Source organism: Trichoderma ghanense (genome assembly GCF_004382785.1).
Source record: "Trichoderma ghanense strain CCMA-1212 chromosome Unknown scaffold_3, whole genome shotgun sequence".
Classification (NCBI taxonomy): Eukaryota; Fungi; Ascomycota; class Sordariomycetes; order Hypocreales; family Hypocreaceae; genus Trichoderma; species Trichoderma ghanense.
The window spans coordinates 488,398-508,935 of record NW_027395666.1 but is presented as its reverse complement, the minus strand read 5'-3'; the positions used below and the strand labels follow the sequence as shown (position 1 = coordinate 508,935).

The window sequence follows — 20,538 nt, the reverse complement described above, 5'->3', positions numbered from 1 at the left end:
CGAACATCTCTATCCATCGACTGTATCTCGTTTGTTCTCTGTTCAGTCGATTGGGAAGCCATCCGACTCCTCTGCCACTAACGGGCTTACGTGGACGACAGGAGCCAGAGAGCGCATAGACCGCCGTCTGTCGATGATCCAGGCCACCTCTGCATTGACTTGCGTCCCCTCATTGCAACCTGCCCTAACCGGGCCTTCTCCACGGGGGGTTATACTTGGGCGCAAGCTTGTAGCGGCGACGACGTCTCTGCGAGAGATCGCCGGGTACCTTATCTGACTCGGTCTTACCCGGTCTCGCGAAGTTGAGCTCGTCGTGCCACCGAGTCATAGCTGGGTAGGAGGGCAACACGCCACCTCTGGAGCTGATCAGAATCCTTTCGCCAATCGCCGGCGCACAAGAGGCGCAGCTCGTCTTTGTTCGAAGCGTTTGGGTCATCAATTTTCCGATTCCCTCTTGGCATGCAGCGCCGACTTGGTGGAGGGTGCTACGAAGACACAGAGCCAGCATTGCGTGTACCCAAGGGACGAGTCGCTTTTTGCCGGAGCGACAGCCTGAACGATCAGTCATCTTTGGCCTTGCAGCAGAGTTGTGTGGCCCGAGTGCAATCCTATCTACATCGCTAATACGATGGCTGCTGTCCAGCAGTTGCTGGCGAGTCCGTCGCCAACTCCCGCGCCAGCATCGTCACAACACATCAACAACGGCTCGGCCGCCGCCAACATGGAGGAGCCTGGGACCACCGACAATGACCCGGTCATGATTGACAGCGGGCTGATGAAGGGCGCGCCACAGCCGGGAGACTCCCGAATAGTGGTCATTGTCTATGGACAGGGACAGGAGCATGTTGTATCCGTGTTCGCCGAAGTGCTGGGCAAGCCGGTTAAATTAAAGCGACAGTTCAGAGACGTCGACCGCGAGGACGAGGGATTCGTGATTGGCCTTGCGCTCGAGGAGGCCCAGCGGGACGTGGAGGACAGGGACCAACAGCTGCTCGTAGCGATCAATGCTCACTGTGTCAACCTAGGCATGCCTCCGAACCTGCACCTCTCCGCCCACTGCGACTATGAGTTTCTCTACACCGAGACCCCCTTCTTCAGGCGCGACCTCGCCCGATTCATCTCATTCACTCTGGGCCAGATCAGCCCGCACAGCCAGCTGATGGCCAAGCCGAGGACCTTTTTCATTTCCACCACGTTCCCCGACGTCCGGGCGGCTCTTCCGAACCTGGACATTCTGACCGTGGGAGCGGATGCGGTCGAGATCCGCGTCGATCTCCTCCGTGAACCCCGGGGCGACGGCAGCTTCTCCGACATCCCCAGCCTGAGCTACGTCGGGCAGCAGGTCATGCTGCTGCGCCAGAGGACCGAGCTTCCCATCATCTTCACCACCAGATGCACGCAGGAGAACGGAAAGTTCCCCATGGACGATCCCGACTTGTACTATGAATATCTGTACCGAGCGATCCAGTGGGGGGTAGAGTATATCGACGTCGAGCTGTGGCTGCCGGAACGCATACGGAAGAAGCTGTATGAGAAGAGAGGCAACTCCCGCATCATGTCTGCCTTTCACGACTTTTCGGGAACCTTCAAGTGGCCGTCACAGCACGCAGAAGACGTCTTTGTGAGGTCGAAGCAGTATGCCGACATTGTCAAGATGATTGCCATTATCAACGACCACAACGAGAACTTTGAGCTCGAGTACTTCCGCTCAAAGATACGGGCCCAGTACCCCGATGGGCCACCACTGTCGGCCGTCAACATGGGCGAGATTGGCCAGTTCTCGAGAACGCTCAACACGGTCTTCTCGCCCATCACCCATCCTCTTCTGCCCATCATCGCCGCGCCCGGCCAGATGAGCACGGCTGAGATCAACGCCGCCCTGGCACTCCTCGGCCAGCTCCCGAAGAAGTACTTCTACGGCATCAGCAGCGCTGCTGCTCGAAGCATCGCGCCGCGGGCTCCCTTTTATGAAAAGTGCTTCAACGAGCTGGGGCTGCCGCATCAGTTTGCCGTCGTGGAGCGCCAGCACAACAATCCGGCGGGCATCCAAGCGTGGTGCAACCAGAGAGACTTTGGGGGCGCCTACCTCGACCCGGGCCTGTCATACCAGACCATCATGAAGCACAACCCGTGGTTTGCGACGCTGCGAAACGGCCAGGGCCCGACGCTGTCCGAGGCCGCTCAGGGGATCGGCATCATCGACACCATCGTCGTCAAGTCGCTGTCGTCATCGGGATCGGGAGGATCGACGTCGACGCCGCCATCGCAGTATGCCAGCGGCACTCTGCCGCCGGGAGGACAGCCGGGCCTCGCCCCGAACACATCGCTCATCTTTGACAATGCCAGCTGGAGGGGCATCCTGTCCACACTGACCCGTGACTTGGCACCCTCTGCGTACTTTGGCCGAACCGCCGTTGTGCTGGCGTTGACGGCCGACGATGCCGCGCCCGTCTTCTTCGCGCTCAAGGCGCTCAAGATTGCAAAGATATACACCGTTGGCTTCAGGACACCGTCTGGGCTGGCCCGCAACGCGCCGCCCATCGAACAGTTTATCAGCATGGAGAGCCTTCAGCGCGCACGATCCGTGGCGGACAACCGCGCGCCCTTTGTGATTATTTCAGCACTCGGCCGCGGCAAGAGCAACATTGTCGGCATGCTGCTGCGAGTTTTCGGAGAGGCCGGTCCGCCGGGGTCGTCGAACTCGAAGAAGGTCTTTTTAAACCTGGCTGAGGCGGCCTCGCAGCAGAAGAACGACCCTGTCGTGGTGGCCGAGCAGAGCGGATTCACCGCATACGACGCTGCGGATGTGGCGGCTTTTACGACGGTCGAGAGCCTACGGTTGCTGGTGGGCCAAAACGTGCCGTACAGCTTCGTGCGGCTGGCCAGCGGCAATCTATTCTGAGCAGATCTCTAGTCTATTTTTGTTTCGAAAGGATCCGGCTGATATAATAATACCCACTGCGAGCTGCTGGCCTGGACCTTGTTTTATCGCTCGATTGATGGCTGGCCAGGGAGGGGAGGATCCTTTTTTTGTTTTTGTGTTCTTCTTCTGCTTTGTGCTGTTGAGCTGCCTTTTTCAACTCTTCTCCGCACACCCGACTTGGAACATGCTCCGGTTCCTGTTGTTCTGCTGAATTTGCGTCTGTGGCGTTGCAAACGAGGCCAACACGGGGAGGCATGCAATCTTTGTTTTTCAGTTTTATGCATCTGGCGCAATTGTCGTGGGGTTCATTGCATTCAATGTACGGTATCTTGACGAGTGATACACGGAATACAAGATGTATATAGGTAGGCGATTGGATGGGGATGAAGGAAGGGGACAATCGAATTGGAAACTGTCATTTTCCCATATATACACGGAGCATGCAGAGGATTCGAGGGGCAGGAGGAGGGAGCACTGGAGACTTGCGTCCGGGATCGAAAATACTACCTTACATACTTTACATTACATGCTGCAACATGCCATCATCGCCGTGGGCCATTCGATGTGAAGAAAGCAGCGAAGCAGCGGTACCATGGAAGTACGGAAGACTAGCTTGTACAGGATTTGCTGTCTCGTATTCACAAAGTCCAGAGGCGCGAACTTGGGGGTACCAGTTACGGATAGACGTCCGTACGGTGAAAGCTCCCTACGGGTAAGGCAGACCACTCTTGTCCCTCGGCCTGGACCATCGGCATATGAACTTCTCTCCCGCACTCTCCACGATAACTAATCACGTACGGACCCTTTCCGGCGCCAGCACCCCTACCCTGCCCTTGTCACTTACATGTCGTGCTGGCTGCTGCTGCTGCTGCTGTGCACCCGTTTGGTTGCTGTCCTAAAAGGTGATATGCGGAGCGAGCTTTTTTTTGGGGTCAGCTTACCTTGCTGCCACTCCCCTCCTAGAAGGGTTCTGCATTTGCATTGCAGCCGGGCGGCGAGATTACAATTGCGGTTGGGGATCCAGTTGATGGAAGGGAAGGGAAGGGATTTGATAGGTGAGGAGGTAGGGTAGGGCATGGGAGAGGGAGGGGAGGCGAGGGGGGTTCGGTTTGTCGTGTACTCGTATACGAAGGGACTTACAAGCGTACGGGGGAGTTTGTATGGAACATTGGTTTGCATGTTTCGGTAGGTGTGGTTTATGCCTTGTGGAAACGGTGCCTGGTATTACCTATAGGACTGAATTGAAAAGCTTTCAGGGCTTGTCGTTTGTAAGTCGTCTTTTTGCCGATGCGGGGGACTTGAAAAAGGGAATGCCTCTCCGGTTACCATTGGAGGGCGAGGAGGAGAAAAGGGGGGGTTGTATTGACAGGAATGTATGGAACGGATTTGGGTACGGTCGGTCGACTTGCCGAACTCCAGTTTGTTCTGGGCTGCGTTTTTGCGGTTTGAACGGCGACGCTGCGATGTTACCGAGTTGCCGACCTCCTTATCACCTGTGCTTGCATTTAAAGACTGCAGCGTTCACTCCCATCTTCGATGTGTATGTAGTAGGAATGCTTTTGCATCTGTAAGATGCCCTGCCTAAGTGTAATCCGCGTCTGTTTGCCGTTGATGTCAGGTGCAGATAGCCAGTAGTACGAGTACTGCGAGAGAGGACATGAACTCATCCGAGTCATGGACGTGCCTTTGCGATAAGAGGCTGCACGGTTGGCTTGGTGGTGGGATGTCGGGTTGTTGCCTTATGGAATACCACATACATACATACATACAGACACACACATGTGAAGGCACTGCGCCTATTAACCTTTTACGCTGTCCCCGGACTTTGACACATAAGAGTTTGTTGTTGGCGGGAGGAAAGGACTTGGGCTGACAGGGGGGGAGGGGGATAGTACAGAAGGTATGTATGTACAGTAGGTGTCGATTCAGGGGTCTGGTGCTCTTTTGACGGGCTGTCGCTGGAGAAGAACGTGAGCCTGGAAGACGAGAAGAGCTTAATCTTGTGTCTGCGCAATGGGTTAAATACGCATTGGGAAGTACCTTTGTAGGGGCTACAGATCAACGAGCCGAGGGCCTTATAGTAGGTAATGTACCTTATGTATGAGTGAGAGCATGTATTGTAGAAGCTCTGTTCTCAATCTGAAAGGAACCGCCACTTCACAGCGAAAGGTCGAACCGACCGAATAAATACATGTGCTTCCAAAAATACCCCTGCATGACAAAGCTCAGGGGCGCTCTTATAAACAACGGGCTTCATGGCAGAGATCGGGCTAAGCGACCATGTGGAAGATCTCGGCTGGCGAGACATCGTGGCATGATGGTTGAAAGCGCAAAGGGCGGTAGGAGGAATACGATCACGAGTAAGTCTGCATGCAATGCATCACGGCTTTCAATCAATCCCGGGCTCAGCTCAGTACTGGGTTCCCTATGCGCTTGGCTTGATGGTAATGAATGCCGTTTTGAACCTCCGTGAGAGAGAACAAATGATGGAAGAATCGAAGAGGAGGGGCCAGTGGTTGAGAAGCCATGCGTGAGATGTGCTTAGTATCGCCGAGAAAAGGACTGCAAGTGCAGGGCGGGTGTCGCTCATTTCAAGGCTGGCGTAGACATTTCCCCGTCTTGTTTCTGTTTATTGTACTATGGTTGTTGAGTCTATTGATTGACTGCTGCTGCTACAAGAGCGAGGCTGCGCAGATCGATGAGGTGCAAAGCCGTCCGTCGTCTATCATTTAGTGTGCACCGTCTGACCTCGTCTGAGCGTGGGGGGAACGGAGAATCAGCTCAGGGTTGCGGTGTCTCGTCTATTTCTGTCCGACTCTTTGCGTCTGACTTGATACTACTATTTCACAAGCTGTAAGATTGCAACTCGTGAGGCAGCAGCAGCGGCTAGTCATGGCAATTGGCTTGCGCTGGCGTTCAGAAACTACGGAATGGGCGAACCCCCCTGAAAGAGAGACATCGTGGCTTGCGAGCCCAGCAGCTAGGAGGCCCCTGTTTGCCGGGACTTCTCGTGGGCTAATGGCACATACATACACGGCGATTGAGCCCGGGGTTGGGAGCTATGCTGAACGGGGTATTGCTGTGCCGGGTTCAAGTGCTGGTTCGCCGCGGCACGAACCCCGGGCGACTCCCCCACAAGGCAGCCATGGTGCGGGAAGGGTAGCATTGGTTAACCCCTTTGCCTGGTACTGACATGTGTCTGTCAGTGATGGCAGCTTGTATGTATTATCGGCAGAGAGGAGCGGGAAACGTGGTGAGGACGAGACAACTGACAACTCCTGATATGACTTTCTCGTAGGTTGACAACTTGAGTTCATGTTGTAGGCAGTACTCGTACATGCACACTTGCTCACACACACACACACACACACTCGACTCAACTGACACACGCACATACACGCATGAGCCCCGCGGTCGTCCCACGCCGTCGGCTCTTTGGCGGCATATCACCGCCACCGTGAGCTCGGCAGTTGGGGGCCGGTCATCTCAAAACGGCGCAAGTCAGGATGGCAAAACGGCCCAAGAGACGATGCCCTCGGCTTCAATGCTGTTTCGCTGCTCGTTCGCCGGCTGCGCCCTGCAGCAACAACCAACAAGCCGGTGTGGTTCGTCGCTTGCCTTGCGCGGTTGCGACTCTGGAGGGTAGCAGCAGCAGCAGTTGACGGGGAACGAGCGGGTAGACGTGGAGAGAGAAACAACCCAACATGACGCCCCCCCCGGCCTGGCCTGCAGCCCTCCTGCTCTTCGTCCTGGCTGCCCTGACACGGGCGATGCGGGCTTGACGTGGTAAGCAAGCCACTGATTTGCGCCCTGGGAGCCGTTCAGGTTTGATTCCTTTTCTCCTACCGACGATTCGATGCGCCTGGTCCGATATCGAGCGTGAGATGACGGCGGTGGTGATGATGATGCCTGTATGTGCATATGCGGCTGTTCGGGGCTGTTGAGACGCATCGTCGATGATGCCAAACTGGGAGCAAATCCCTGGCATCACGAACCGGCAAGAGTCGTCCGGGTCCCTTTGAGTTGAGCCCTGCGGCATGTGCATCGCGGGACGAGCACCCGAACGGATGCCTCTGGGAGGCCTTTGGTTGGCTCTCGGTGTGAGATGCAGCGTGCCGTCTGGCTGTGACTGACTGGTGAGTTTGGGGGATGGGGCGGTTCTCACTGCATGAGTGGTGAGGGTTGACGGGTTGCCACCAGAGGTCGGGTGAGATTGATGCTGTACATGATTTGACGCCCTCTGTCCCGGAACGTGAACCTCTCGACTTCGATCTGGTGTGATGCTATCGATGTACCTTTACCTGGTGATGATGTTCCAAGTCTGGCGTTTGTGATTGGACCACAAACTGCAACGGAAATGGAATCAGGTAGTCTGATGCTATTTTGTGCAAAATGCTTCGAAGCGATTGATTCGACTCCATATTAACTCTCACGGCGACTAGAAGCAAGACAGACATGGGTGCTCGAGTGGGGAGAAGCCGTGAGGTGATCAGTGATCAGTGATATTAGCAAGGGCGGCCGATTGGGAGCGAGCTCCAGCGGTTCCAAACTGGTCGAGTAGGGCTACGAGGGCACTAGACCGCTAGCAGCATCACAGCACAGGGGTAACTGAGAACGATGGACAGGTACCGGTACGGGTGCAGTACAGGTACCTACTTCTGGCACAGGAACGAACGGGATAGGAACAGATCATTCAATGGATGCCTTAGTAAGTAGTACTAAGGTAGGTAGGTGCGGCACAGCTTATTATGGCGCGGAGAGGCACCGAGATGCTAAGAACTGATGCGACAAACGGCTCTGGAACAAGATCCAATTCCGCGCAGCGCCAAAAGGACGGAATGGATTCATGCCTGTCCATCCTCAATTGGGAATTTGTACCTGTACGGGCTGCGAAAGCGGAGTAGCCGTCCATTGGCGATAGGCTGGAGGCGTGGCCACTGACGGGGCTGGTCAGGCGGGCTGGCGGCCTGCAAGGACTTGGCGGGTTCAGAAGAGTTAGCACCGGCTGGCTGTCGCTGCAGTGGTGCATGTACCTGTACCTGGACCTGTACCTGGACCTGGACCTGGACCTGTGCTGTAGCTGTACATGTAGGCTAATGGAACAGAAGGCACAAGGAACCCGGAACATGAGCTGGAGGTTGCCGACGGCTCTCAGGCCAGGCCAGGCCAGACTCGATGCTCCTACTGTCCGTTTGATCTCTTCTATCCCGGGGACCTGCAACCTGCTACCAACGAGGCAGCAGCTCCGAGGCCTCAAGCTTCACGTCCGCGATCCCGGCTGCTGGCTCTCACGACTCGTCCGTCCTCTCGTCTTCTATATTTGTCTCTCCCTCTCGGCGCGCCTCATCCTCCGCCAGCGCATCGTCGAACGTCAAAAAGCCCAGCCAGAACGCCCAGAACCTCGGTGGGCCGGCCGCCGCAGCTCCTCGACCAAACCGACGTCCAACCTGCAGCTGCTCGCTCGTCCGGACGCGACAGACAGACGAACCAGCACGCCGAAAACCCTCAACAAGGCCACTCCGGGTCATGAGCGAGCCGCCGGCATCTCGCCTCCCATAACCACTAACACGGAATTGCTTGCGCCGCAGACCGGCCCTCGTTCGCCGCCTTCAGCCTCTCTCGCCCTCTTGCGCGCCTCCTCCTCCGCAGCAGCTCCGCCCGCCACATCTGGCTTTGCTTCAGCTGTCTGCTGCTCTTATACCGCTGCCTCGCGCTGCTCTGCCCTCGACCGCTTGGGCGCCCTGCTGGCGGCGGCCGGCCATCCGCATTGCTTGCAGAGCGGCGTGTCGTCTCTCTCCAAGGAGCCATTCGCCAACCCCAACCGGGCGCCCGCGCATACCTCGCCCGCCTCGTGCCAGATGAACGCTCCGCATCGTCCTGCGCAGCAGCCTGTGGCCTTGCCGCCCCAGCGGCCGCAGGTTGGCATTGAGCGCTTGCCTGCTCGCAATGTCACCACCGAGCCGCGCGAGTCCATGAACTGCAAGTCGTGCCGCAAGCGAAAGGTGAGTTGCCGGGACTGTCTTTTAACTCCTGCTCTGCACCATTCTCTGTAGCCCCCTCATTGAACGCCAGTGTTGCGCGCAGCCTCTGACACGTCTCCTCCCCTTTGCTTTAGATCAAGTGTAATCGTCTTCGCCCTTCTTGCGAAGCATGCTTGGTGTTTCAATGCCCGTGTATATACGGTAAGCTCAGACGTGCCCTGTGCCGCCTCGTACTTTCGGGGCGGGAAGCCGAGTGTCCAGACGTCGCCCGAGACAATTTGTTTCTGTGGAAGCGTCACCGTCGTGTCAGGACATAATCTGAACCAGAAACGCTCATACATTGATCTCTTAGATGCTGTACCGAAGAAGCGCGGGCCAAAGACGGACGTCTTGGAGGCTCTGCTGAAGAGAGTGGATGGGTTGGAGGCCAAGCTCAAGGAGAAGAATGCCGAAGGCGAGCAGCCGGCGTCGGCAGTGGCAACACAGCAGCCGGCAGCAGCTGAACCCTCCACAAAGAGGCAGTCAGACGAGCGAGACACTGCGGAACCCGTCGCCAAGCGGAGAGCGACCGAGGACAAGACGCCCAACGTCACTGAGCTGCCGCTGTACTCCCCACAGACGTCGACAGCTGGGTTGGTTGCTCCGTTGCCGTTGTGCTCGGTGAATGCTAATCCAGGCCGCAGGGATCCCGCCACCCCTTCGATCCAGACCGACGCCCTTCTCGACACCTACTTTACGCGCTTCCACAACAAGCCCTTTCACATCTTTGACGAGTCGGTGATACGAAAACGCATCCAGCTCAACCAGCTTCCTCCCTTCCTCTTTGACGCCATTGCCGCAGTCGCCGCCAGGCATGTCCCCCCGTGTGGATCGCCAACTGTACAAGTTATCTGACCCTTGCGCAGGCACACACCACATCCTCGCGGTTTCCGGGCCGCCGTCAAGCTGGGCGACGAATATGCCTCTCGAGCCAGGAGTGCCATTGACATTGATGAGCCGTCCATTGACAATCTTCAGGCCATTGTTCTACTGGCGATTGCGTATACCGCCTCGGGCAAGGGGAGGAAGGCCTTTATGCTAATAAGTATGTCCCGCCGGGAAGCTGATGCGCTCCAATTGAGACGATTTCTGACCCTGTGTTTAGCCAACGCCATTGGCATGATCATGGCGCTGGAACTGCACCGGGAGATGGATCAGCAAGCACAGATAACACCGATGGAACGCGAAACTCGGCGGCAGCTCTTTTGGTCATGTTACTTGTTGGATCGCTTCTCGGCCTCCGGCTCCAAGCGCCCATCCCTCATTGGCGACGATTCCATTGCATTGCGGCTACCGTCATGGTCTCCAGCAGTTTCTGGCCTTCCCGTCGACGGCGACTTCTTCCTCTGCGGATCTAACCTACAGTACTTTCAGGGCAGCGGCAAAAAGTCCCAGGGCAGCTCGGGCATGCTCATCGACATCACGCGCATCCTCGGCGTGACGAACCGCTATCTGGCGGCTGGGGGCGTCAAGGGCGACTCGCACTTCCCCTGGCACTCGCTGTCAAATCTGTCCAAGATCAGGCAGGATCTCGATGTGTGGGCGTCGGGCACGGACGGCATATTCGCGTCGATGGATGTTCTCTTTGGCCAGCCGGACTCGACCGTCCTCGTGCTGTGCAAGCTCATCTACCACCTCATCCACTGCTTGATCTACCGTCCGTTCCTGCCCATCAGCCTAGCTGAGCTGGCAGGAAACGGACAGCACCAGTCGTGGCAGATCGAGGCGACCAACATGTGCTTTTTCCACGCAAATGCCATTACGGAGCTCGCCGAGGTCGGCAGGCAGATGCAGACCATCGAGTGGCCGTCGTTTGTCGGCTACTGCATCTGCACCGCCGGCACCGTCCACATCCACGGCGCCCACTACGGCAAGCAGGGCGCCAGCGGCGAGATCAGCGTCTTTAGCTCATCTTCCGATTTCCTATCCCGCGAAATGCAGCTGCTGAGCGACCTGCGGTTTACCTGGGCCATTGTGCAGCACCAGCGGGATATGCTCCAGCGACTATACGAGGCACACAGAGAGCTGGTCAAGACGATTACCGGGAGCGCAATGCGGTACACGCCCGGCTTCCAGCTCGAGGACTTTTTCGATCGATATTCCAACATTGGAGGGCCGGGGGGTCTGACTTTCCACTTTGATACCGCCAACCTCAGCCTGGCCGACGAGCTCGTCGACTACTCCAACGAGCCGACGCCCCTGTCCGATATACAGTCTCCCTGGCCCACGGAGAACAGGCCGAACCCCAAGATGAAGAAGCCTTCGCAGTCGTCCGTCCAGGGCATACCTCTGCCTCTCACGCCCACGATGACAGTGACGAGCTATCCACGCCAGACCGTACCCATGCAGCCTGGGCTGATGCCGGCGCCGTCAACGCCTGGGGTGGGTGCCCTGGGCGAGATGATGCCCGCTCACATGGATGCCCAGCGGCAACAGCACCATATGAGTGCCATGCGCAGCACCGTCGACGTCACTTCGGCCGCCCACCCTGCCATGGCTGGCTTTGGCCTCGGACATCCAGCTCACGCCGGCGCAGGAAACATGGCCTCCATGGCGGGCATGGCATTCAGCCCCGCATTCCACTACAACCTTGGGCCGTCGCACGCGGCCGGCGGCGTCCCTCACCAGCAGCAGGTCATCAACGACGCCAGCGGCGGCTTCGACGCCATGTTTGGAACGATATCGGCCAGCGCATACGGCAGCCCGCCCACCTGGCAACCAGGGGTCAGCCAGGCAACGCCGGGAGCCACGGCTCCCAGCCCGAGCACCAAGAGCAACACGGGCAGCACGGGCACGACGGGCGAGGAAAAGGATCCGTTCATGAGCCTTTTGGAGCAGCTTGCCAACGATGAGCAGCGGCAGAGCAGCGGGTTGAAGAGCGAGCTTGATTTCTTCCTGACGGGCGGTACTGCACCATGACGAACTTTCTTCCTCCTTCTTTTTTTGCTCTTTTCTCACGATTCCCGGAGGATATAGATGACTGGGCGGGCTCTCCGTGTGCCGGATGTGAAAAAAAAAAGACCTCGTATTCAAGAAGCAGTTGTAATGGCAGGGAGCGGGCATGTATATGCTGACAAAATCTTACAAATGGGCTTGTGTATGTATCGGTGGAGGACGTGTATTAAAGGGGCCATGTAGGCTACTGCATGTATGATATGATGAAACGAAGCAGGTCTTGCTCCTGTTTTCTACCTGACTTGGGGCCCTGAAGCGGCCAATGTCGTCTAGATACCATTGCTTTTAAAAACTATGCTTTTAATGTTGAGAATAATGAAACACAAAGATCAGTCTACTTGCAGCTTTTTGAATTTAAGATGCCTGGTATATCGAGTGACATGGTATAGATGCATATGCGCAACACACATGTCCATGAACCAAATCACCCTTCATCCTCCTGCGCCATCCGTTCCTCTTCCTCCCCAGCAGGCGCCGTCCACCCAGCCGCAGCCTACGCACAACGATCACAACGACCCCCAAGCACGCCGCGCGGCCCTCCAACACGCTCCCAATAGCATCCGCATACCCCCCCAACCGCAACCTCCCTCTCCCTGCTCCCCAAAACCCCCTTCTTTCCAGACGAGCTGCGGCGACCCGAGCAGTTCATCAACCAACTTCCTCCTTTCTGGACTCAGCCGTTCACCGTGGCCGTCGAGGGAGAGGAAGCTGGTGACGAGGCGCGCGGAGGAGGACGTGGAAGAAGATGCCGCCGCCGAGGGAGGTGCCGAAGCTGCCGCCGAAGCCGCGGAAGATGGCGAGGAGGCTGGTGGTGATGCAGGATGTTGATGGGTGGGAGAGGTGGGGGATGTGGACGAGGGCGTAGTCTAGGGATATTCCTGTTGTGATGCCGTTGAGGCGGATTGTTGTCATGAAGGCGGTGAATGGGGTGCGGGAGGATGATGACACTGATGACACTGATGATGATGATGATGATGATGAGGAGGAGGAGGAGGTGGTGGAGGTGGGGATGGAGATGAGATGAGCGAGGATAGAGAGGGCGAGGACTGTGAGAGTGAAGAGGAGCAGGGTGAGGAGGGAGGTGAGAAGGGGGAGGGGGTGGATTTCGGTGGAGAGGGAGGTGAGGAAGAGGACTATGGTGAGGGTCTGTTTTTTGTGTGTTAGTTTGAGTTGATTTGAGGTGAGAGGTGGTTGTAGATGGGATGGGGATGGGGATGAGCTTACGAGGAGAAAGGCGCCTAGGTAGTCTATGCTGGCGAGTCTTTGTCTTGGAGAGGCTGGCTTAGGACTATTGGCGATGGGAACCAGAAGAGCGGTCTCTGCATCAAAAGACCATATCAGCACAAGCAATACGTAAAAGGGATTAGGAGGAAACTCACCCATCCAACCACCGGCTCCAAAACACCATACACCGCCGCCCCAACCGACACCCCCTTGGAAACGCCGCGTTCACAAACCCAATCATCACCCCCCTCATCCTGGCCCCCGTGAGCTCAATCACAAAGACCACCGCCATGACGACGATTCCCGCGCCGCCAACGCCCACGAGGATCCGCGCGGCGAGGCTGCCGAGGGCGAAGAGGGTTGCGGAGGGCAGGACGATGGTTCGCGGGGAGAGGACGGCGGCGAGGCGGGCCGAGGAGGGGGAGGAGGGAGGACATTGTGATGAGGTAGCTTGGTGTGAGGGATTGGGCGCATGTGGGAGCGTGGAGGGAGGATGCGAGGGGGCCTTGGATCATTGTTAGGCCAGACATTTTTGTTGTTGTTTGGGGGGGGGGGGGTGTTTAGTACAGCAGGTGACGATGAGGATGAGATGAGGATGATATGGGGGTGTCGGGTTGTGCGTACCGTGGATGAAGATGAGGACGAACAAGCTCGTACCGACGCCGAGCGAGCCCCCCCGGAGCGAATCCGACCCTGTGATTCGGTCCATCGGCCGGCTTGGGCAAGAGGCCCTCCGGAGGTCCTCGTCCTCCGTGGCGCAACGGCATCGGGCGGAGAGTCGCCCGAGAGAGACCCATGGCCGGTCAGCAGCGCCGTATGCTCCGGCGACTTGGGCATGGCAGACCGACTCCCTTTTCCTCACTTTTCCGTCTCCTTTTCATTGTCGATATGATTATTTTGCGATGGAATCAGAGGCTCATGAAGGTTTCGAGCGTGATGTTTTGCTGTTGTTTGTTGTGTTGATGACGTGACTGAGTCGAGGCGAGTTGAGGCAAGTTGTCTCGGTCAGAAGTGGATATTGCGGGGAGATAAGTCGCGATGTTCGGGATAGGCATGTAAGATGCGGCTTCCAGTGGAGACGGGATAACAATAGATACTTGGAGACTTGCCTTTCATCTTTATTTGAAGAACACCCTTCTTAGCCTTTGTACCTAGCTATTGTTGTTGGCTTTTGGCAAAGGGGCAGGTGTTGGTGTTGCGAGGCGATTGGGGTAGTTGTTGTGTGGTTGTTAGCTGAGGCGTCTTGCTCGAGGTCGTTCATCTACGATTTGGACAAGGACTATCAGCAATCGCGGCCCTTTTCGAATATTGCGTCAAAGGCCGTTCACGCAAGGCTCCACGAGTCCACTGAAAAGGGAAACAATTGAATAGGGGAGCGTTCTCGGGTCGTCGAGTAGGCATCATGTAGCAGATGACGCTGCAGAAGTAGCAAGAGCTACATTGGCATCTGTAACGGTATGTAGGTACTAGTAGATGTGGTCAATACAAGTCCAGAAGACAAAAACACATGTACTTTTAGATCCATTCGAAACCAGTGTCTATTCGGCGATAAATATGCGTTTACATCGCCCATCACTTGCCTACCTTACGTGGAAGCATGTAGTATTCCTAGTAGTCGGGACCCTGCAGACTGCATGCACCTGCATATGGATCTAGATGAGAGCTACATACATTAACATACTGCGGATGGCTGCTGCTGCTGCTTGCAGATGCCGTGCAACTGAACTTGTGGGATTGCTGCCGCGCGAGGCGTGCGGCATTAAGCTGTGTCATCTGCGCAAGGTCTGGCTATCACATCGTCGATACGATTCGCATGGAGGAAGCGATGGGAGTGGCAGGTTATCTACCGCCTTGACGATTCCACAATTCTACATGGCTCAAGCTTCACCGTCTAGATCCTTGTAACGGCCTCCAACAGCTGGCTTTTGCCCGAACCATTGCCTGCGGCATATAGTTCTGCCAATGAGACATGTCATCGTCAACCTAGCACGAGGGGGGCGCAGGCATCTAGTTCCTGCTTAATGAAATGGTTATCCCGTGAGATGCTTCTCACGTCTTTTCCCCCTTTACCCGTCAAAGATCGATCATGCCTCTTCACTCCGTACAAAATGCTTCTTGGCTTGAATCATGAGATTGCATGCGTTGCATGTGGCTTCTCCAACACTCCACCGCCCCGCAAAACAAACAATGCGACTCATGAGCTTGGATTAGATGAAGCCAGACGCCTCCATTTACAGTAGCGCACGTACCAAGACGTACTGTAAAAGCTGCAGTGGCGTTTCTCTTCCTTAGAAGCCGTCAACGCGTGGGTTTGTAGAAGCTCCCCAGCTCAAGCCAGAGGTGGGCACTTGTGAAGGAGTAAGATCGGGAGAAAGAAGGAAGAATTGAGAAATTTCATCCGGAAATTACCCATTTCCACACGAAACCTCTGCTTCACGCTTTCATCTTAATTGTAAAGATCGCACTGCGTATGTCGCGAATAGCCTCAGGTGGGACAGCAATCCAGGGGTGTAACAGAACAAGGGAAAACGAGCAGAAGCTCGGCACAAGAGAATAACGTCATGCTCTGTCTATCGAATTTCTACATCTCATGACTTGAACTCCCAAGCCTGCGAAATCTACAGGCTGAGTAATATTTTGGTCTGGATCTCCATCTAAGGAGCATCGTGGCCCAATTCTGCCTCTCTACTTGTTGCGCTTGGGCTAAATTGGGCTGTTCACTTTGCTACCTTAGTGAGTCCACTTTGGGCCCCGACTCAATGTTTTGATAGATTGCCCAAGTGGGAATGTTGGTACTCGTGATAACGCATATGGATTCTTGTTCAGCTGGCCGTCTTATGGGAGACGGCGGGCATCTGACATGAACGAATTGCTGCTGCAAAAGAACCTGGAGGGGCGATGTTCTGCTGGATTTATACAGACTTGATCCGTGCTTTGCGGGGGAACTGGGGTATGGCGGACATTGTGGACTTTTGGTAGTGATGGTGGAGTCTAGAGCTGACTCTGTTCAACTTGAATCATTCATCAAACAGCAGAAGAAGAGGAAGAGGCAGGTACATAATGATAGCAGTACATTAGCGTAGGGCAGCCCCCCAGTCAAGTGGTCCCAAGTCTGAGCCAGTCCTGTCCGCTTCCCGGTGCCGTTGCAAATGGCATCAAAATCGTTTTACGTTTCTTAGTAGTATGAGGACAGCAATGAGAAACGTGCAATGCTCCAGCAGGCCAATGGTGCTCCTGCATGTGCAGTACATTCGGGTTGCAGCACGCTCGCGATGCATGTCTTCAAGCTGGACTGAGACAGAGAGACATGACGGGCTGCAGATGGAGCCTTGGGCGTTGAAGACTGGTGGATAGGTGCAGCCGTTGACCCATTGCATCTTATTGGACCGGCTACGAGCATGTACATACGGTTTTGCTGATGACACCTTTGTATTGGTACTCGCGGATGGCCTTTGTGTTACTGAAGATTTGAACTACTACCCAAGGTTCGCACAATAACAACTACCTTTGAATCCGTACCGACAATCTTCACGTAGTAAACTAGAAACAAGGCGCAGCACTGGAGTGCGACGCCATCCTTCCTAGGGCAGAGAGCTACCAGAACGCCGGGCCGCTCTAACATTGAATTCCCCAGATCAACTCGGTCATTATTCATTTTTCCACAAGGTGCGTTTCTTTAGCTGGTCCGAGTTCCGACCCAGACCGGACAAGGCCGCAGAGAAAGGATGCCTTGGATGAGCCAGCTCACTAGTTAATACGCGAACAAGGGGAAGCCGTCTCTTTGGCGGAAAATATCAGCCGAGTACCGCCCATCTCGGGCATTGTGAAGGTTGCCGCTGGTTGTGTGTGTGTGTGTGTGTCATCCAGGCAGCAGTATTATTTTGCGGTGAAAAAAAAAAAAAGAAAAGTTCGTTTGTCTGGCTTCGTCATTGTGCAGGTTTGGTGGTGTGTGTGGTTGATCAAGGGGTCCAACTGAATCAATTCCAAGTCATGTGCTGAATCAGTGAGCCAGTCCGAGGGCTTGTTGATTGAAGTCGATGACAGTACATGTAGTCAACCGTATCACGGAGAATTGGCAATTTATCTACATGGATTATTACCTACTTGTATGTTACCTGTATGACAGAACCAGCTGGGTGGAAGGTCCGCCAACCTAAGCCGATACGTGTACAAGTATTAGCCGGACCCGATGCTGCGGAACGGGTTGTGCCACAGTTGAATGTCTCGGCGGAGGGATCCGTTACCCATGTTGCTATGTACTGTACCACTCCTCGATTTTGCATACAAAGCATTGCAGCTTGTAGATGTTTCACACAAGGTTCAAAAAATGCAGTGAACAGCCATCAAACTGGACACTCCAAATAGTTATGCCACCTCGCAAATCGTCTCGACCGGGCCTGGCCTCTCCTGCCATGTCTCCTTTTGAAACAGCCGCATCGCTGGCCTAACACTTGGGCTTGCATCTACTTAAGGCCCAGGCCGCTGCGTTTTAGTGAGGAGACAAGGGCCGCGATTGGTCCCGAAGCGATGGGACTTCGGCTAGCAGCGCTTGCTGGGGGGAGAGAAAAAATCGGTCTCGGCTGAGTTGAATGAAGGCTGACATGGGGTTGAGGGCTGGTGAAGGCATCGTGAGGGGGGGCGGGATCGGATTGGATATGCCGTGTTCTCTTGCTTCGTATTTCATACAGTGAGAGAATACCATGATGCAATTGATGGTTGTACGAAGAGGTACATGCTTGAATGATACCACTTTTGTAACACCCTGGCCGGCTCTGAAGTCATGAGTACGTTGGGACCTGAACGGAAGTACAACAGCAAGCTGCTCCATCCGGGCTGGGCGATCCGGCCAGCGGTGATTTAAATTCGGTGATGCAAGCGGGGCAATGACAGCTTCAGCCGCGGGAGGGGCACAAGCGGATGAAGATGTTTCAATGCGAGTTGTTCAGCTTCAGATCATCATTGTATAAAGCAATACTGTGCAGTTATGTATGATAGTAGGTAGGGATGACTGTGCAACTGTACTTGCATCATATGATCTATGAAAATGAGTTTGATCAACCGACAAAAGACGAAAAGAATGGCAGATGCAGGAAAGGCGGACAAGGCGTGTCTGACCGTTTTTTTTTTTTTTTTTCAACGTTGGTACGTGTCTGCTGTGGCTGCGAGTGTGGTGTGAGCAAAACTTGCCGTTCGCAGAATGGGGCAGCATCTCACAGCTCTTGTACGGAGTACAGTATGTGTCCTTCATACAGGTACACGCAACTTGATCTTGCGAAATGCCTTTTTACCTTGAGAATTGTCCAAATTGGGATAAACTGCCACGACGCGCATACGCATACAGCGTCGATTGCAACGAAGAATCACGGTGCGTTTAGGCTGTCACTTGCATATTGGTCACTTCTGCCCTACACCGCAGCAGTTCACATGCAACGTGTGAGCACATTGTACATATAATAAATGGGCCAACGGCGGGTTCTCCAGCAAGGAGGTGAAGAAGGGATGGAGAGGGAAAGCAAGAAGTTGGTGTTGAAGACGTGGTGGTGGGTCGTGGGAGAAGCTGCCGTCGCTCCGGATTGCGCCACATTTGACACAGAAGCTCATCTATAGGATGCTGGAGATGCTGGAGATGCTAGACAATGAATGCTAGGCCGATTGCTGGATGGCCTTTTCGCTTTTCGTGTAAACTAATGATGGCATTTTCGAGTAGAATGACGCCTGTGGATTTGTTCGGGAAGAATTAGGGACAAATTGGGTGCTCCGAATGAACAAGCAGGGCAATTGCCTCAAGGGCCCCATCAGAAACAACAAGCCGTACGGCGTCTGTAAAGATCGGTCAAGGCTATCAAAGGCAAAGGAACCGATAATCCGGCAGCTCATTGCGTCAACATTAGCACTTGTACCGTACAGTATGTAAGGTATGGATAGGATAGAGCCCATGTGGGCAAGGCAAAGGCAAGATGCATGCATGTTCGATGCACGAGCGCGGAGCACAGAGCAGCGGGCATGCAGCTCTCTTCTGCGCAAAACTCACCGCCGGGGGGCCAGGGTTGCTGCCAGCTTTGAAAATCCCTGCCCTTTTCCCTTCCTCCTCGGGCGTACTCCGTATTTTATGTATCTTCGTGGTTTGAGGTAAATACGGTGTAGACTTGCGTACCTAGGTATGTTGGCTGTGCGTTGTAAGTCGAAGCATTGGCATCAGTTGTACCCATGTCTGATTCATCGCCCTTTTGTTTCGTCCATCACGCAACAGCCGCTCTTGACTGCCGGCTGAATACAGTACAGCAAAACTATGTCAGCCCAAGCTGCTCTGCCAGTGTCTCTTGGCCTCTGCGATTGGCAGCGCACAGTGACCGCATAGCAGCATCAAATCCCCTCTCGCACCGTTTGATGTCTCGACTTCGAATTGGTGGGCCCGCTTCCCGTTTAACCTTCAACGGTCGAGGTACAGATACACGACCCCACTGCCGCTGGGGGGTCTGAGAGCGCAGGACGAGCCCCGTGCATGGCTGGGCCAGTGGCGGGCGGACCGACTTGCGGTTGACGGGCAGGTACAGGTACGTGCTCGTCGACGGCAGATGAAGATGCACGAGAGCTTCACTGTCGAGTTCTTAGTGATTGAACGACTTCTGCTGGATGTCGTCTGTTGTCAGTTTCATGCTGTGTCGTGTACCTTATCCGTCACTCCGTCGTAGCTCTACTTGTACCTTGTCGCTATGCTGCCCCGAGCATGCAAAACTTCAACATGGATGCCGTAACCTCCCCCGGAAATCAGGCACAATTGCTGCTAGACCCGTGCTAAACACCCAGCCTCAGCATCACCAACAGCACGTCGCCGCCACATTCAGCCGTCGGTTCTGCCTCTTTCTGTAACCGGTTGGCACCTGATGGCTCTATTCGGCCCATTGGCGTGGACGACGGCTGTTCCCATTTGCTCGCTTTGCGCGCCTACCAACTCGATTTTCAAGCTCTGCATGTCCCTACAGCTACTCCAGACCATTTTGTTAGTTGCATCGTGGAGGTATGAAGACACGATGACGAGCGAGTCAATCTGCATGGCCCAGGTCGAGGCGCCTAATACCGCTCTTTTCTTTGGCATACATACAACTACACGCTCGTGGAAGGGGATGAACAAGGCACCAAACCAGTGCGTGATGCGCGTGGTACCTGTGCCCTTGCGGCTGTCGCGATCGAATGCCCGGCCGTCGTCTGTGATTCGATGTGTTCGCAGCCCTGGATTCGAATCGACGGGGCCTGGATCCCGCCAGTCGGCCGAAGTGTCCATCCGTCATGTGCCTGCTTGCCCAGCTTCATCAACCCCAAGGTCCTCGTTAGCTGGCTCAAGAGCCCGTGTCCCTCCCCTCATAGCCCAGCAGTACCCCCATCCTCGCAACGTTTTGCCGGCAAGGCCAGAGACGC

The 20,538-nt window shown here is 55.3% G+C and overlaps 5 protein-coding genes across 5 annotated transcripts; 3 read left to right on the top strand and 2 right to left on the bottom strand.

Annotated features, from left to right (window-relative positions):
• Positions 1 to 184: 184 nt before the first annotated feature.
• CCMA1212_003471 (uncharacterized protein) lies at positions 185 to 568 on the bottom strand (the record flags this gene model as incomplete). The annotated part of the gene is made up of 1 exon (XM_073700817.1): positions 185 to 568. The coding sequence occupies one exon, from the start codon at positions 566 to 568 to the stop codon at positions 185 to 187; it is 384 nt and encodes a 127-aa protein (XP_073560799.1).
• Positions 569 to 628: 60 nt separating this feature from the next.
• On the top strand, positions 629 to 2,902 carry CCMA1212_003470 (uncharacterized protein; the record flags this gene model as incomplete). Its single annotated transcript, XM_073700816.1, has 1 exon — positions 629 to 2,902. One exon carries the CDS (start codon positions 629 to 631, stop codon positions 2,900 to 2,902), a length of 2,274 nt encoding a protein of 757 aa, XP_073560467.1.
• Positions 2,903 to 8,049: 5,147 nt separating this feature from the next.
• CCMA1212_003469 (uncharacterized protein) lies at positions 8,050 to 11,862 on the top strand (the record flags this gene model as incomplete). Its single annotated transcript, XM_073700815.1, has 4 exons — positions 8,050 to 8,925; positions 9,232 to 9,767; positions 9,810 to 9,988; positions 10,049 to 11,862. The coding sequence occupies 4 exons, from the start codon at positions 8,050 to 8,052 to the stop codon at positions 11,860 to 11,862; spliced, it is 3,405 nt and encodes a 1,134-aa protein (XP_073560355.1).
• Positions 11,863 to 12,306: 444 nt separating this feature from the next.
• On the top strand, positions 12,307 to 13,564 carry CCMA1212_003468 (uncharacterized protein; the record flags this gene model as incomplete). Its single annotated transcript, XM_073700814.1, has 3 exons — positions 12,307 to 12,721; positions 12,884 to 13,057; positions 13,266 to 13,564. Coding segments are annotated over 2 exons (417 nt in total). The 3' UTR covers positions 12,886 to 13,057; positions 13,266 to 13,564.
• On the bottom strand, positions 12,580 to 13,919 carry CCMA1212_003467 (uncharacterized protein; the record flags this gene model as incomplete). Its single annotated transcript, XM_073700813.1, has 4 exons — positions 12,580 to 13,044; positions 13,367 to 13,572; positions 13,747 to 13,815; positions 13,916 to 13,919. 4 exons carry the CDS (start codon positions 13,917 to 13,919, stop codon positions 12,580 to 12,582), a joined length of 744 nt encoding a protein of 247 aa, XP_073560101.1.
• Positions 13,920 to 20,538: the final 6,619 nt, after the last annotated feature.